Raw genomic sequence first — 15,885 nt, 5'->3', positions numbered from 1 at the left:
AATCAGTGTGGAAAAGCTGGAGAGGCCAACACTTGAAAGAAACCAAAACTCTACCATACAGTGTGCGGTGGTTTTGAAAAGATGAAAAATGTTTTACGCCAACAGATCTTTCTTGTTTCAATGTCCCTGTATAATCTTCACAAGCTTTTCATTACACAATCACCAAAACAAAGTCAACTTTTAAGAAGCCAAAATGTTGCTTTGGCTGCCATAATATCCCAAGAACTTTCCACCATCTGGTCTGGAAATGTCCTAGAACAAACTACTGTTAGAGCAAGTTATTAATTTTGTGTGAAGAAAAAAAGACAGGCGCCATGACCTTGTACTGCTCTGTGAGGGCTGAGTGGAACACTTGGATAAGGACAAAAGCCTTCATGAAATTGGTGTTAGTGTTGGCTGAGGGCTAAGTCCAGGAACACAGAGGGAAAAACACGCTCCTTTGATTTACTATTGGATAAGAAACCTGATGGTACAGTGTAAATGGAACATAAGTTTAATAAAAACAACTGACACGTTCAAAGGATAAAGACCAAATTCAGAATATCCATGTCAGGCCAACTCGAAGATTCTAAAAGTCAAACATGAGACTAAAAAGTGCTATCATTCATACTATCATATATATATGTATATATATATATATATGTAAAATCAATATATAGATAGATGGATGGATAGCTACTATCAATAATAGTGACGGTTAATTTGAAAAGGTAATGAATCAAAAACGTAGTAATATTCTTAATTTTTAAAAAAGCTTAATAAGAGAACAAAAAATAGGTGGCTAGGAATCAAGAGATGTGCACTGTTGGGACTGGCCTTGTGGCATAATGGGCTAAGTTACCACCACCTACAACACTGGCACCCCATATGGGCACTGGTTCAAGCCAATTCAGCCTTCTGCTAATGCGGCTGGGACAGCAATAGAAGATAACCAAGTGCCTGAGTCCCTGCACCCACATGAGAGACTCAGATGCAGCTCCTGGCTTCAGACTGGCCCAAAGCAACTGCTGCAGCTATTTGGGGATTGAACCAGCAGACAGAAGATCTCTTTCTCTTGTGTGCATTCAATCTCTCTCTGTAATTCTACCTTTCAATTAAATAGAATAAATGTCTAAAGTCTTGACTGCAGTCTCAGAACTGTCACTAAGCACCTACATCAGCCACCTAACCTATCCACGAGAGAGGATCACAGGAACTCAAATCTCACTTTTCAACTATTGCTCAAAGAACTTACATGTAAATACATCAACTGTTTAAAAATAGCTATAGCTTAACAAAATAAAATTCAACATAAAAAGATCTCCTAAAAATAGCCTAAAAACAAAACTTTAGACTGACAAGTTAATAAGACGGATACATAATGTAAAAACAAATATTCTGAGCCTGTAATGACAACAATCTAGTGGGCATACAATTATCAAAATGGCACTGAAGCCAACTCATGACATCACGCTTATGGAACAAGAAGTCACAGAAAGAGTTCTCAGGACCTAAAAACAATTACTAGCACCTGATCAAAATTTAGACATTGTTTGTAAACATCCCACTTGTAACAGTAACACAAATAATCACAATATGACTTTCATTTTAACTTAATAAAAATAGTGATTTACACATAATCAAGGAGCTAAAGGAAAGTATACCAATAGAAGGTACCAATAGGCAAGAAAAAAGTTACATGAGCAGACATCAATAAAGAACTTGATCTACTTCCTCCCCACAATCAATTTTCAATTCTTAGCTTTTCCAGTGGTTTATTTAAGCTTTTATCTTTATACTCCTAGATAAAATACTGCTATCCTGCAGAAAGTAAGATTTTTAAGAGTAGTTTTAACAGCAATCTTATTACAAATCAATGTTCTGGGCCCGGAGGCGTGGCCTAGTGGCTGAAGTACTCGCCTTGAACGCCCCGGGATCCCATATGGGCGCCGGTTCTAATCCCGGCAGCTCCACTTCCCATCCAGCTCCCTGCTTGTGGCCTGGCAAAGCAGTCGAGGAAGGCCCAATGCATTGGGACCCTGCACCCGTGTGGGAGACCTGGAAGAGGCTCCTGGTTCCTGGCATCGGATCGGCGCGCATCGGCCCGCTGTGGCTCACTTGGGGAGTGAATCATCGGACGGAAGATTTTCTCTGTCTCTCCTCCTCTCTCTGTATATCTGACTTTGTAATAAAAATAAATCTTAAAAAAAAAAACAAAACAACAAATCAATGTTTTTCTTGAATACGTCATATGTGCAAGACAACATCCTTTATACTCAGCATTTTAAGATTTATAAAACATTTTAAGTATATGACTTTGATTTCCAACGCAATGCTGAGGCAAGAGACTGGACACATCTTAGCTGCTGGCTGCTCTACTTTAACTCAGGACATGATACATATTAAAGCTAGTTATTCCCTCAATAGCCAGCTGAGTTAATCTACAAACTCAAGCAACCTCCATGTCCAAAGTGTTAAAAACTGAAAGACATGCACTCAAATGTCCTTTCCAAGTGATGATATCTGATCTATTAACCCAAGTGCAAAATGGAAACCACGGGCTGGGGTGATGCTGCTGGTTGGTAGCAGATTTCACATTCAAACCTTATTTTGTGGATCCAGAATGAGGAGACTTGTTACTGCTACGTGCTACTTCCTATACTTGCTGACAGTAACCAGATAAGCATTTAGTGCAACCTAAGAACCTATCTTGTAACTGGACATGGTGCTACTAAATGTATGTGGTCAGATTTCTTCAACAACCAGGTAATGTTACACAAACAAAAAAAATTCTTCACTGGATCCAAGGTACCCGATACCAATCTTCAAACTAGAAGGTTCTTATGGACTTCTAATATATTATTTTGATATATGAAAATTCCATGCTTCATTCTTCCAGAGAAATGTAGTAGATGTTTGCCATGCAGCACCTAAAATTTAATTGCTGATGTGCTTCTGCTAGCCTCACCCTCCGGGTGAAGTTTGGACAAGTGCTTGAGAATCAACAAGCAAAGCAAGAGCAGACTGCCGAGCGAGGCCTCCACTGGTCCCTGCCAACCAGGGACCTCTCCTGCCCCTCTGTTCTCACCCAACAGCCCGAGACTGCAGAAAGAAGCCATTCCTGACACTCCAGGTTCTTCAACCATTTGCTCACTCTTAACACCAAACATCTGCAGTATTCAGATTTTTTAATGACATTTTTTATTTGAAAGGCAGATTTACAGAGGAGGAGAGACAGAGAGAGAGATCTTCCATTTGTTGGTTAACTCCCTAAATGACCACCAATGGCTGGAGCTGAATTGATTTGAAGCCAGGAGCCAGGAGCTGCTTCTAGGTCACCCATGCAGGTGCACCCTCCTGGCTCAACTCCAGTCAATAAGCCATCCATAAGCAGGGAGATGGATTGCAAGTGGAGAAGCCAGGACTAGAACTGGAACCCAAGTAGGATACTGGGGCTGCAGGCAGAGGATTAGCTGCACTGGACCCAAAGTAGTCAGTTTTTCCACATTATAACATCTAAGCCAGTACCATTAGACTATGGGTCAAATCAAGATGCATTTTATGAAATTTCATTATCCTACAGAAATCTTGAGGACATTGATTACTGGATCTTACAAATAAGATTCTTCATCAATTTCATCCTTCCTCAAGAATTTCCAAATAGATTACAGAGAACTAGCTCAAAAATTGTATTCTTTTCTATATTAATAAACAGAAAACCCTAAGCATAATGGAATCACTGGTCCTTAATATTTCCAGCTTTTGCTCCATCAAACAACTTAGCTTCTCTAAGCCAAATCTTCACACTTGCTGCCTTAATCAAATACTCATAATTCTCCAAACAAGTTTTTCACTTCCAAGAAGTCCAGAGTCAACACTTCCTGTCGTCCCTTCACTAAACTGGCCACTGTGGATCACCCTGGCTGCTCCTCTTGCAGGGCCATTTGAGTATTTTCCCGCCTCTAAATCTGTAACAGTCACAGCTTTCTATACCTAGTATGCTATACAAGCAGAATATTCACAGCTTGATTCTGAATATAAATTCGATTAAAAAGAAGTTATTTTATTATGAAAAGATAATCAGAAGACAACTAAAATACAATGTCAGACTGACATCAAAGATAAATCCTCACATTGCAAGTGCCTGATCCCATCTGGGAGCTGGTTCATGTCCCAGCTGCTGCATTTCCCATCCAGCTCCCTGCCTGCAGCCTGGGAAAGCAGTAGAGGATGAGTCAAAGTCTTGGGACCAACGCAGCTGCATGGGAGACCAAAAAGAAGCTCCTGGCTCCTGGCTTCAGATCAGTTCAGCTCCAGCTGTTGCAGCTATTAGGGGAGTTAAAGATCTTTCTCCATAAATCTGATCTGCCTTTCCAATAAGAATAAGCAGATTAATTAAATAATTAATTAAAATGCTGAGTAACCCCTGAGCTAAACGGTTCTGGACTACTCAACATTTACAATGAATTAATCAATCATTTCCTTAAATACTGTCAGATGTCATTCTTAATGTATTGGGGTCTACAGGTCCCTTCTAATACAAATGTCACTAAGACACACTAGTCATTAGAGTGAATGAGCCAATGGCAAAGAGCTATGAACCATTACATCACAGTAGAATGCATCTTTATACAAAATTACATTTCCATACAGACTAGATGCAGATACATAATTTTAACCTGACTTTGACAAATAACTTTTATCAAGAAAATCACTATGTCTGGCAAGCAGTAGCCAACAACAATTTAAAAGCCTTGGGCAAGTACTGTAGCATAGTGGGTTAAGCTCCATCTGTGATGCGGTCACCGTGTATGGATGCCAATTCATGTCACAGCTGCTCCATCTCCGATCCATCTCCCTACTATAATCCTGAGGAAACAGTGGAAGATGGCCCAAGTGTGGGGACCCCTGCCATCCATGTGGAAAACCTGGATGAAGCTCCTGGAAATTAACCTCTGGGAGTTAATCTAACCTACTGCAGTTCAACCTCTTCTCATAATAAAGTACCACTGAGAGCCCGGAGGCGTGGCCTAGCGGCTAAAGTACTCACCTTGAACACGCCCCAGGATCCCATATGGGTGCCAGTTCTAATCCCAGCAGCTCCACTTCCCATCCAGCTCCCTGCTTGTGGCCTGGCAAAGCAGTTGAGGAAGGCCCAATGCATTGGGACCCTGCACCCGTGTGGGAGACCTGGAAGAGGTTCCTGGTTCCTGGCTCCGGATCGGCGCGCATCGGCCCGTTGGGCAACTTGGGGAGTGAATCATCGGACGGAAGATCTTCCTCTCTGTCTCTCTTCCTCTCTCTGTATATCTGACTTTGTAATAAAAATAAATCTTTAAAAAAAAAATAAAGTACCACTGAAACTCAGTTTGTAGATTATTAAATAAAATATATCATATATAAACACATATGCACAAAAGCACTTACAAAGTTAGTAGAAAACTGAAACCAAAATGTTAAGTTTATTCTGGTGTTAAAAAAAACCTGTAATCTATGCAAATCAAACAGCATTTTTTTAAAGATTTATTTTTATTGGAAAGTCAGATGTACAGAGAGGAGGAGAGACAGAGAAAGATCCGTCCGATGGTACACTCCCCAAGTAGTCGTAATGGCTGGAGCTGAGCCAATCCAAAACCAGGACCCAGGAGCCTCCTCCAGGTCTCCCACTCAGGTGCAGGGTCCCAAGGCATTGGGTTATCCTCAACTGTTTTCCCAGGCCACAAGTAGGGAGCTGCATGGGAAGTGGGGCTGCTGGGATTAGAACTGGCACCCATATGGGATCCCATTACATGCAAGGCAAGGACTTTAGCTACTAGGCTACCATACCAGGCCCAGCATTATTCATAATACACATTTTGCAACAACTTTACCAAGATCCTCCATGTTTGTATATGTATTCTCAGCAGTCACTTTGTTTTCAGTATTAACAGGAAAAAAAAATGTATAGGATTCACACACAAAACATTTAACCTAGTTTTGAATGACCCTTGGTAGCTGTTGTGTTTTCTCTTACGATTCACCTGCTAATTCAGCCCGGGCTCGCCAATGTTAAAGGAGAAAAGTTCTCTGGTAATGCTGAAAAGTGAAGCATTCCCAGTTTTTCTATAGTAATCTCCCTTAAACTCTAAGATGATCCATAAGCCTGCAGCACAGTTACAGCAGATGAAACATCTAAAGAGCAGTTTGGTTTCACATAGAAACGGTCACCAAGACAAAGCTGCGAAGACAGAGTTCCAAGAACATTCAATCATGAGAAATGGTTTCAGCAGCTGGTTAAAACCGAGCGTACCCAACATAAGGCAGCTGGCTCTCTGGGCATTTTCAGTTCATTTAAAAAGTATAAACATATTAAAACATGAAATGTTTGATATATTACAACACTGCTTCTTCCATAAGAGTGTGTAAGTGGCTGCTCTAGCCAATGTGGTCACAGCTCAGTTGATACCTAAAAAGCTCTATGTTCATCCTCCTTAACTTCACCAAAACATTCTATCAACAAGGGCAAAAAGTGGAAGTCCTGCTTTAGGGTACACACCAAATCGCTGGTACTTCTGGTGACAGAAATGTAATCTGAGGTGATACTAGTTTAGAATTAAATCAGGAGGAGCTAAGTGTTCCAGCGTTCTCCACATGCACCAGTTTGATTCCCGACTATTCTACTTCCCATTCAGTTCCTTGCTTACGGACTGGGAAAGCAGAAGACGGCCAAGGACTTGGTCCCTGCACTTACATGGAAGGCCGAGATGAAGCACCTCGATACTATTTTTAGCCTGGCCCAGCCCTGGTCTTTGTGGCCAAATGGGGAAGTGAACCAGCAGATAGAAGATTTCTCTCTCTCTCTCTCTTTCTCTCTGCCTTTTGAATAAATAAACCTTTAAGAAAAAAAACATAACATTTAAAAAATAACAATTAAATCAGGAACATATGAGGCACCCCACACACCATGACCATGACGCAGTCAAGGTGGATGAGCCTCTCCCTCATCTGTAACAGGAAATCTGACCAGAGTGGCTTGACCAAGATTGCTGTTCATTTTCCTCAGCTAAGAAGGAATCCAAAGAGAAGGGACCCAAGGCTGCTACGAGAGTTTCAGAATGTCACCAACATCCCATGTTTCTAGACACTCTAGCTTGGGTGGACAGTGGTGATGGAGACCGTGTGGAAGAAGGACCACCTAATGAGCCAGGGAGTAGAGAGAGTAGCTGGACCCAACTCATCTCTTCCTAACAACCTTATTGCAAGAACTACCTTCCCAGGGCACATCTTCAAAGACCTAAGGTCCTCCCACTAAGCTCACATCCTGAACACCATAAACAGATTACATTTCTAGTCTCTCAATGCCATTGACTTGCAATCTTTGGGATAAAATCTACATGAATTTGGAGGCTAAACCATGCTCAAACCCATGAAGTTGCCGAAGTGGCTAAACTGGAAGCCACTGCCATCCAAATGACAATGAAAGTCACTGGAATGGAAGGAGAGAGAGAATGCCAGCCATGCCAACTGTGTGCCACAGTTCCACATGAGGGGAGAATTGCTCCGGGTTGTTCCCCACAGGTACTCCTCCATTCCAGGCCACATGGTATCATCTAATCACAACAAGCTTCAGTGCTCCTCCAAGTCTACAGGAAAATTCTGGGTGTTGTAATCACATTCCACAGAGGCCAGGAGCCCATCTTCTCACAGACACCTCCCTTCTTTTGCTCACAGGCAAACAGAGCATTTCCAACTATAAGCCTATATAGATTGAGATTCTGCAATCTCACCTCAAAACACCTTAAGTCTCACTTCTTGCTAAAAATTCCTTTAAAAAATGCATTGCCAATGGGGGGTAGGGAGTGAAAACTTCAGAATTTGGGGGTGGGGTGAGGGGAACATCACAGATATTGTAATAGCTTATGATCCTCCAAAGGTCATGAATTACACATACTCAATTTTCAGGATATTCATTTTTATTAGGAGGAACAATAATTATGAAAAAAAATGTCTAACAAGGCTTCTCTCAGGGAAGCAGATTTTTGGAAAACGCTGAGACTCATTACTGTTGGGGGCAAGCATTTGGTCCACTGTTTAAAGCACCAACGTCCACACTGGAGTAGCTGGGTTTGATTCCCAGCTCCAGCCCCTGATTTGAGCTTCCCACTAATGCAGATCAGGGGCAACAGCAGAGGATGTCTGAAGTAGCTGGTCCCGCTCAGCACGCCTAAGACCTGCATTGTGCACAGCTCTTGCCTCAGCCCCAGATGTTGCAGGCATTTATGAAATGAAAACAGCAAAGGGATATCAGGCTCGTGCTCGCTCTCTCCACTTCTCAAATAAGTAAATTAAATTTTAAGGCTTTCTTTTTATTTTAAAGATTTATTTTACTTTTGTTGGAAAGGCAGGCATAGAGAGGAGGACAGACAGAAAGATCTTCCGCCCGATGGTTCACTCCCCACATGGCTGCCAAGAGCTGGAGCTGAGCCAATCTGAAGCCAGGAGCCAGGAGCTTCCTTCAGGTCTCCCACATGGGTGCAAGGTCCCAAGGGTTTATGCCGTCCTCCCATACTTTTCCAGGCCATAAGCAGGGCAGTCGGGACACAAACTGGCACCCAGTTCCCATATGGGATCCCAGAACATATAACACGAGAACGAGCCATAGTGCTGGGCCCAGTAAATAAATTTTTAAAGTTAATGAGCCAGACAAACATTTGGAATCCCAAGAGAATTGCATTGAGCTGCAGTGAAACACAGAGTAATATAAACAAAAAAATTTTAAAACATTTGTTTTTATTTGGAAGGCGGGGTTACAGAGCAAGAGGAAAAGGCAAAGAAAAATGAAGATCTTCCATCCACTGGTTCAATCCACAAATGCTCACAATGGCCAACTATGGGTCAGGTTGACACCAAAAGCTTAGAACTTAATTCAGGTTCACCATGACGGTGGCCAAGGCACAAATATTTCAGCCATCCTCTGCTGTCTTTCCAGGCATATTTAGCAGGGAGCCTCATTGGAAGCAGAGTAGCCAGGACTTGAACTGGTGGCCATACAGGATGCCAGTGCTGCAGACAGCAGCTTAACCTACTAAGTCACAACAGTGGTCCCAAGAAGTTTATATTTGCCACCTGAGAAGTCATGTGTGAAGCAGGGGGCCTGATAGCCACTGATTTCAGTGGAGTGGTTCAGTGACTTCCAGTCATTTTTCTGGGACTCTTGGCTCATGGTGTCAAGATGCACACACATCTCCAAAGACCTTGTCCACAATCCAGTCAGCAGGATAGTGTCAGGAAAGGAGAAAAAAAATCCTCCTGATTGAGTCAGTCCCTTTAAAGAACTCTATCCCAAATTCTCATGAGGAGATCGTCCACCCAGCCCCAATAGTTCCTGCCTTCTCCTGGCTTCAAGGAGGGCCGGAAATGGAAATACGTCCCCTCCTAAAGAAGCCAGAAATAAAACCAGGTACCCAAACAGTAAAGGGAAGAAACACCAGGTGGTCACCCCCCTATGCTACCCCATACAGATTCAATTCACACTGCTCTGTCCTAAACTCTAGTTTGCAGAAATTGTGCAACTTCTTATTACACCAGTGAATCTAATCCTGTGCCTACTACATGCTTCATACTGTGAGGGGTTTATTATTTTTTTTTTAAAGATTTATTCATTTTATTACAGCCAGATATACACAGAGGAAGAGAGACAGAGAGGAAGATCTTCTGCCCGATAATTCACTCCCCAAGTTGCCACAACGGGCCGATGTGCGCCGATCCGATGCCAGGAACCAGGAACCTCTTCCGGGTCTCCCACACGGGTGCAGGGTCCCAAAGCATTGGGCCGTCCTCAACTGCTTTTCCAGGCCACAAGCAGGGAGCTGGATGGGAAGTGGAGCTGCCGGGATTAGAACCGGCACCCATATGGGATCCTGGGGTGTTCAAGGTGAGGACTTTAGCTTCTAGGCCATGCTGCCGGGCCCTCACCTAGTTCTTTTTGGAAGCTTAGTATCCATCAGCAATGGAGTAGTTCTGTGTTGTGAAGGGAAAAAATAAACCCCTTGGGCCCGGAGGCGTGGCCTAGCGGCTAAAGTCCTAGCCTTGAACGCCCCGGGATCCCATATGGGCGCCGGTTCTAATCTCGGCAGCTCCACTTCCCATCCAGCTCCCTGCTTGTGGCCTGGCAAAGCAGTTGAGGAAGGCCCAATGCATTGGGACCCTGCACCTGCATGGGAGACCTGGAGGATGTTCCTGGCTCCGGATCGGCACAGCACCGGCCGTTGCGGCTCACTTGGGGAGTGAACCATCGGAAGGAAGATCTTCCTCTCTCTCTCTCTCTCCTCCTCTCTGTATATCTGCCTTTCCAATTTTTAAAAAAAAATAACTAGGCGAGAGAGATGAAAGAATTCCATGTTCATACAATTCCTTAGAAACATACAAAAAAGGATTCTCCCAGGACCCAGCGACCCCTTGGTATGTTCAGTTACCACTGCAGCACACAGAGAACATCAAACCAATGCTGGCAAGGTCAGAACTTACAAGAGTGGAGTATCAGTGATTAACTGCATCAAACAGCACAGCAGCTCCTCCAGGAGATCTTCTGAGTCAGAACCTGCAAGACACAGCGACTGTTTTAGCCAAGGACACTCTAGAAAGGAAGTTTACAAGTTGGGGTTTTCATTCCTAATGAGAGTAAGAACAGTAATCATTACATAAATTCAGACACCCCTGTTGCTTTCTGATACAATTTAAATCATGAACAAGTTGGGGTCTATTATGACCTTCAACTAGTACAAGAATTCTGAACATTAGCCATTAATTACATATATACACATATATACTTACATATTTATTTTATTTGAAAGGCAAAGCAACAGAGAGAAACAAGGAAAAAACAGAAACAGAGACCTTCTATTTACTGGTTCACTGTCCGCTGGCCACTAGAATCAGGGCTGATTCAGGCTGAAGTGAGGAGCCGGAAACTTCCACCCAGTCCCCCAGATGGGAGACACGGACTCGAGTTCTTGGACCATCTGCTGCTGACTTCTCAGGCATGTTAGCAAGAAGCTAGATCAGAAGTGGAACAACTGGGACTAAATCAGCGCTGGTATATGGGATGCCAGCATCACAAGTGCAACCCTTTACATAGAACTTTTATAAGCTCGAAGGTATGTGAAGGTTCCCATAAGCCAGTAGTTACCAAAACTCTTCAGATTATACTATTTTTTTTTCAATGAAATCTTATGTTAAGCTGAAATACAGGAAAGAAATCAAACTCAAGCTGTTCTGGCTGCTCTCAAGTGGGGGCAGAAGACTGGCACCCCTTCCCAACAAACATCTGATGTTACCACCAAAAGATGTTCATAAACTGCGCAACCCAGCATGTGAGACACTTCACCATCTGGACCTGCATCCCTTTCAACTGTGTCCCCTCCACCACAATGCCAAGCTACCTGTCAAGCACCACTTAACACTCCATTAACACCAAGACCATCACTGGAATACTCTCGAAAAACAAAAGCCCGATTTCTTAAAAAACACATCCTCTGAGGGCCCGGCAGCATGGCCTAGCGGCTAAAGTCCTCGTCTTGAACGCCCCGGGATCCCATATGGGCGCCGGTTCTAATCCCGGCAGCTCCACTTCCCATCCAGCTCCCTAACCGTGGCCCGGGAAAGCAGTCGAGGAAGGCCCAAAGCTTTGGGACCCTGCACCCGCGTGGGAGACCTGGAAGAGGTTCCTGGTTCCCGGCTTCGGACCGGCACGCACTGGCCGTTGCGGCTCACTTGGGGAGTGAATCATCGGGCGGAAGATCTTCCTCTCTGTCTCTCTTCCTCTCTCTGTATCTAACTTTGTAATAAAATAAATAAATCTTTAAAAAAAAAAAATCCTCTGAACCCTCCTCAGTCTTTCTTTCTTCATTAAAACCCAAATCCTGCTTCAACCTGCATAAAGCTAATCATGTATAAAGTTTCTAGGCTTACTACATATATTGTCCACAGCACATGTAAATTACACTAAATCATCATTTTCTCTCTCCATGCAGGCAGGCCCCTACAGGACCCCTACTTCTTGAAGAGAGTGACTAAGAAAGCTTGCACATAGAGTCAGCTCTTCATATCTGCAGGTTCTACCTTCACAGATCCAGCAAACTACCAATTAAAACTATGGGGATGGAGGGGTGGGGAGTAACTGTACCTGTTGAACAAGAGCAGACTTCTTCCCTTGTTGTAATGCTCTAAGGAATATGGTACAATGGTTACTTACATAGCATTTTAATTATATTAGGCATATTAAGTGACCCAGCAGTTACTGAAAATAGCTGTGTTTGTGAAAGCTATGTGAAAACTCTTAAAGTCATCCTACATTAGGAACTTGCTGCATCAACAGATTCTCAAACCCACAGGAGTCCTAAACCAGTCCTCTCTGGATGTTGACAGGCAAGTGTAGCCGACATTCAGTGCAAGTCTGCTGAACTAAACCCAGGTGCCTAGCTACAAATCCAGTGATTGTGTCCAACGACCCGAGTAAACATCTTCTGCTACTCAGAAATTAAAAGAAATTCCTTCTTGTCTTACCCTAAGTAGAACTGATAGGAAACCTCCAAGACATGAGCGCAAATACAGAGAATATCAAATCACATGGAACACAACAAATAATGCCACAAAGGTCACACAGCAAGACGCAAGACCAACAAACATTCAATCTCACTCCAAGAGAGCAAGGGGCCTGGTTCAACCAGTGAAGAAAATAAGGAAATGAGTAACCTCTCTTTCTGAAGACACAAAATGGGAATAAATCTAACTTCAATCCTTCTCACTCCCAAGGTGGCCCAGAACCACCCAAGTGAGGAACAACCTATTTAACAAGCTGATCTGTTGGCACCTCACACACAGTTTGCTGAACTCTTCAGCTTATCTATAGAAATGCAATGACCTAGCCTCAAGAAAGAACACTAACGATGACTTCCTGATTCCCCAGAATGCATCCCAGACCACTTGGTAGTTTAATAACAGATCCCTAAGCACCCAAACAGCAGCCCGGCTTTTAGATTACAAAGATGAGAGACAAAGGTGCAGGACCTACAGTTGGTGCCTGATTTTGTTGCTTATTTTCAGGCTGTAATCACATCTAATTTTAAAATCTTAAAATGGTGACAACAATTCTCCATCTGATTCCATGTGCATTCAAATCATGACCTCAAATTCACAGCCAGGTTAGTGAATGAGTAGATTCATAGTTCTATAATACATTTTTTAAGTAATAAAGATAATATTAAGCACATTAAGTGCAAAGTGTAACACATAAGGTAACATATAACAAAACAAAAGACAAAAAGAAGCAACTTCCAGGACCGGCACTGCCGCACAGCAGGTGTGAAGCCGCCGCGCATCCGTGGTCCTTGCAGTCTTGTGCCCTGGCTGCTGCTCTTCTGGTACAGCGCCCTGCTAATGGCCTGGGAGAGCAACAAAGGACAGTCCAAGCATTTAGGCCCTTGCTACCTATGTGGGAGACCCAGATGAAACTCCCGGCCCCTGGCTTCAGCCTGGCCCACACCTGGCATTGTGGGTATCTGGAGAGTGAATCAGTGGATAGAAAATTTGTCTCTTTAACTCCGTCAAAAAAATAAACAAACAAATCTTAAGATAAAAGCCACTGCAGCAGCAACTTGCAGTTAAAATCTCTGAGGACTAGGGCCCGGCGCAGTAGCCTAGTGGCTAAAGTTCTCGCCTTGCATGCTCTGGGATCTCAAAAGGGCACCAATTCATGTCCCTGTGGCCCCGTTTCCCATCCAGTTCCCTGCTTGTGGCCTGAGAAAGCAAGACCAGCCCAAAGCTGTATAATCTGTATATATGACTATCCAATAAAAATCTGAGGACTTAACATTTATTTTTAAAAATCTGAGAATCTGGGCCCAGTGCGATAGCATAGAAGCTAAAGACCTCGCCTTGAACATGCCAAGATCCCATATGGGCGCCGGTTCTAATCCTGGCAGCTCCACTTCCCATCCAACTCCCTGCCTGTGGCCTGGGAAAGCAGTCGAGGACGGCCCAAAGCCTTGGGAACCTGCACCTGCATGGGAGACCTGGAAGAAGCTCCTGGCTCCTGGCTTCAGATCAGCACAGCTCCAGCCGTTGTAGCCACTCAGGGAGTGAACCATCGTACGGAAAATCTTCATCTCTGTCTCTCTTTCTCTCTGTATTCTGACTTTGTAGTAAAAATAGATAAATCTTTAAAGAAAAATCTTAGAATCTAATGTTCTCGTTTCTGGACTAATCTACAAATAAACACCTGTACATCAAGTGAAAACTATCAAGCATTCATACTGTATCACATTTTTTAAATTTTATTTTTGATGATGTTTACATAATTGATTAGGATGGGAAGAGTTGAAGGTTAAGGGTTAGAGGAAAGTGGATGAGACAACTGTTTCCAAATTTTTTTTCCTCCTCCTGTATGTGGGAGAAAAGGGGAGATAAGGGGAGAAGCCGCACCCAGTTTCCCCAAAACCCCAGTGCCTGGAGATGGGGAACAGCCACCTAATGTCATCCAAGGGTTCCCGATGTGGAGCATGTTCGGAGGGTTCTACTCAAGTAGCTTCAACAGTTCTGAAATGTCTATCTCGCCGATCCAGGTATGAGCAAGTCCTTCCAAGGTCCACTGGCAAACAGTACACCTCAGCGTCTCTATTCGCTCGGATATTTGCTGCCAACATGTGGCTGGGATAGTTGACCAATCTGTTCTGTCCTCCTTCCTCTGCTGTGGTACCAGATGCCCTCTGCAGGCCCCAATGGACTGCCATATCCTCCATGTGCATCTGGGTATGCCGTCCACTGCTCCATCTAAGAGGAGGCCCAGCTCTGACACATACACTCCAGGTCAGATCACAGATCCTGCAATTCTTCCATGGTTGAATTCTAAGTCCAGCGGTTCATTTGGGGGATCCCCAAAGAAACCTCATCTGAAGTGTGATCCCAGACCTGATTCTTGTGTTTGCTTGCCACTACAGGGTCCGGGTCAGCCCGTCACCCCAATCAACTTATGCATATCTGGTGGTTGCAATTGCTGGGTTGGTTCTGTCTCTAGTCCCATCTCTACGTAATCAAATAGGTGCTGTGGCCCAGCCCAGCCCTTTCCACCTCACACTCAGTCCCCACGTATACCAGCAGGAACTACAGCCTAGTTCCTAATAACCACTCCAGGCCCACCCCCAGCCCTGGTTCCTATGCTTGCCAGTATGTACAGCAGACTGGTCCAGTCTGTCCCACATTCCATTCAGCTCTCATATATGTCAATGGGCACTGAAGCCTAGCTCAATTCTACCAGCCCCACTACCGAGCCTACACTCATGCTGGTGGGTAACACTGCCTGTCTAGCCAGGCCCACCCCCAGCCATGGTTCTCATGTTCACCAGTGGAGTTGTTGCCCATCAGAGAGGTGCCCACAGTTTCTCTACTGGATATACTCTCAGTCTCGGATCTTGCACTCTCCAGGTGATTCTGCAATAATGTTTGATAGGATTTTTCCAAGTCCCAGCACTTGCTAGCTGATGCTGTGGCAAAGCCCAACCAGCCTGCACTTAACTCTGGCTCATGCATGTACCAGTGGGTATAGTCAGTTAGCCCAGCCTGGCTCTTCCTCTAACCCAGTTCACATGCAGGCGAAGAGGTGTTGTAGCCCTGCCAGCCGGTCTGCCCCAAATCCCGGCTCTCACGCTCACCAGTAGGGGCAGTGGCCCAGCATGGGAGCCCCCCGCATTATCCCCTTCTAGGCACATACCACCCCAACAGGTCCACGTGCACTAGGTGCGTGCCATGGCCCAGTCTGGCATAGCCCGCCTCACTCAGCATTTGCCAGCAGATGCCATAGCCTGGCCTGACCCAGCCTGCTCCCAGTACCAATTCTCACTGGTGGGTGCTGCAGCCTAGCCCTGGCCAGTC

At 44.3% G+C, this 15,885-nt stretch overlaps 1 protein-coding gene across 5 annotated transcripts in view; it reads right to left on the bottom strand.

Moving 5' to 3' along the window:
• The window catches only part of DYM (dymeclin), a 323,209-nt gene that overhangs the window by 264,880 nt on the left and 42,444 nt on the right, over positions 1-15,885 (bottom strand). For all 5 annotated transcript variants that reach the window (XM_058676968.1, XM_058676967.1, XM_058676971.1 and 2 more), the window contains one exon: positions 10,486-10,558. In XM_058676968.1, the coding sequence (XP_058532951.1) occupies positions 10,486-10,558 (73 nt within the window). The remainder of the gene's footprint in view (positions 1-10,485; positions 10,559-15,885) is intronic.

Source organism: Ochotona princeps, chromosome 18, assembly GCF_030435755.1.
Source record: "Ochotona princeps isolate mOchPri1 chromosome 18, mOchPri1.hap1, whole genome shotgun sequence".
Classification (NCBI taxonomy): domain Eukaryota; kingdom Metazoa; phylum Chordata; class Mammalia; order Lagomorpha; family Ochotonidae; genus Ochotona; species Ochotona princeps.
The sequence above is the reverse complement of the archived record's forward strand: the minus strand, read 5'-3'. Positions and strand labels throughout refer to the sequence as shown.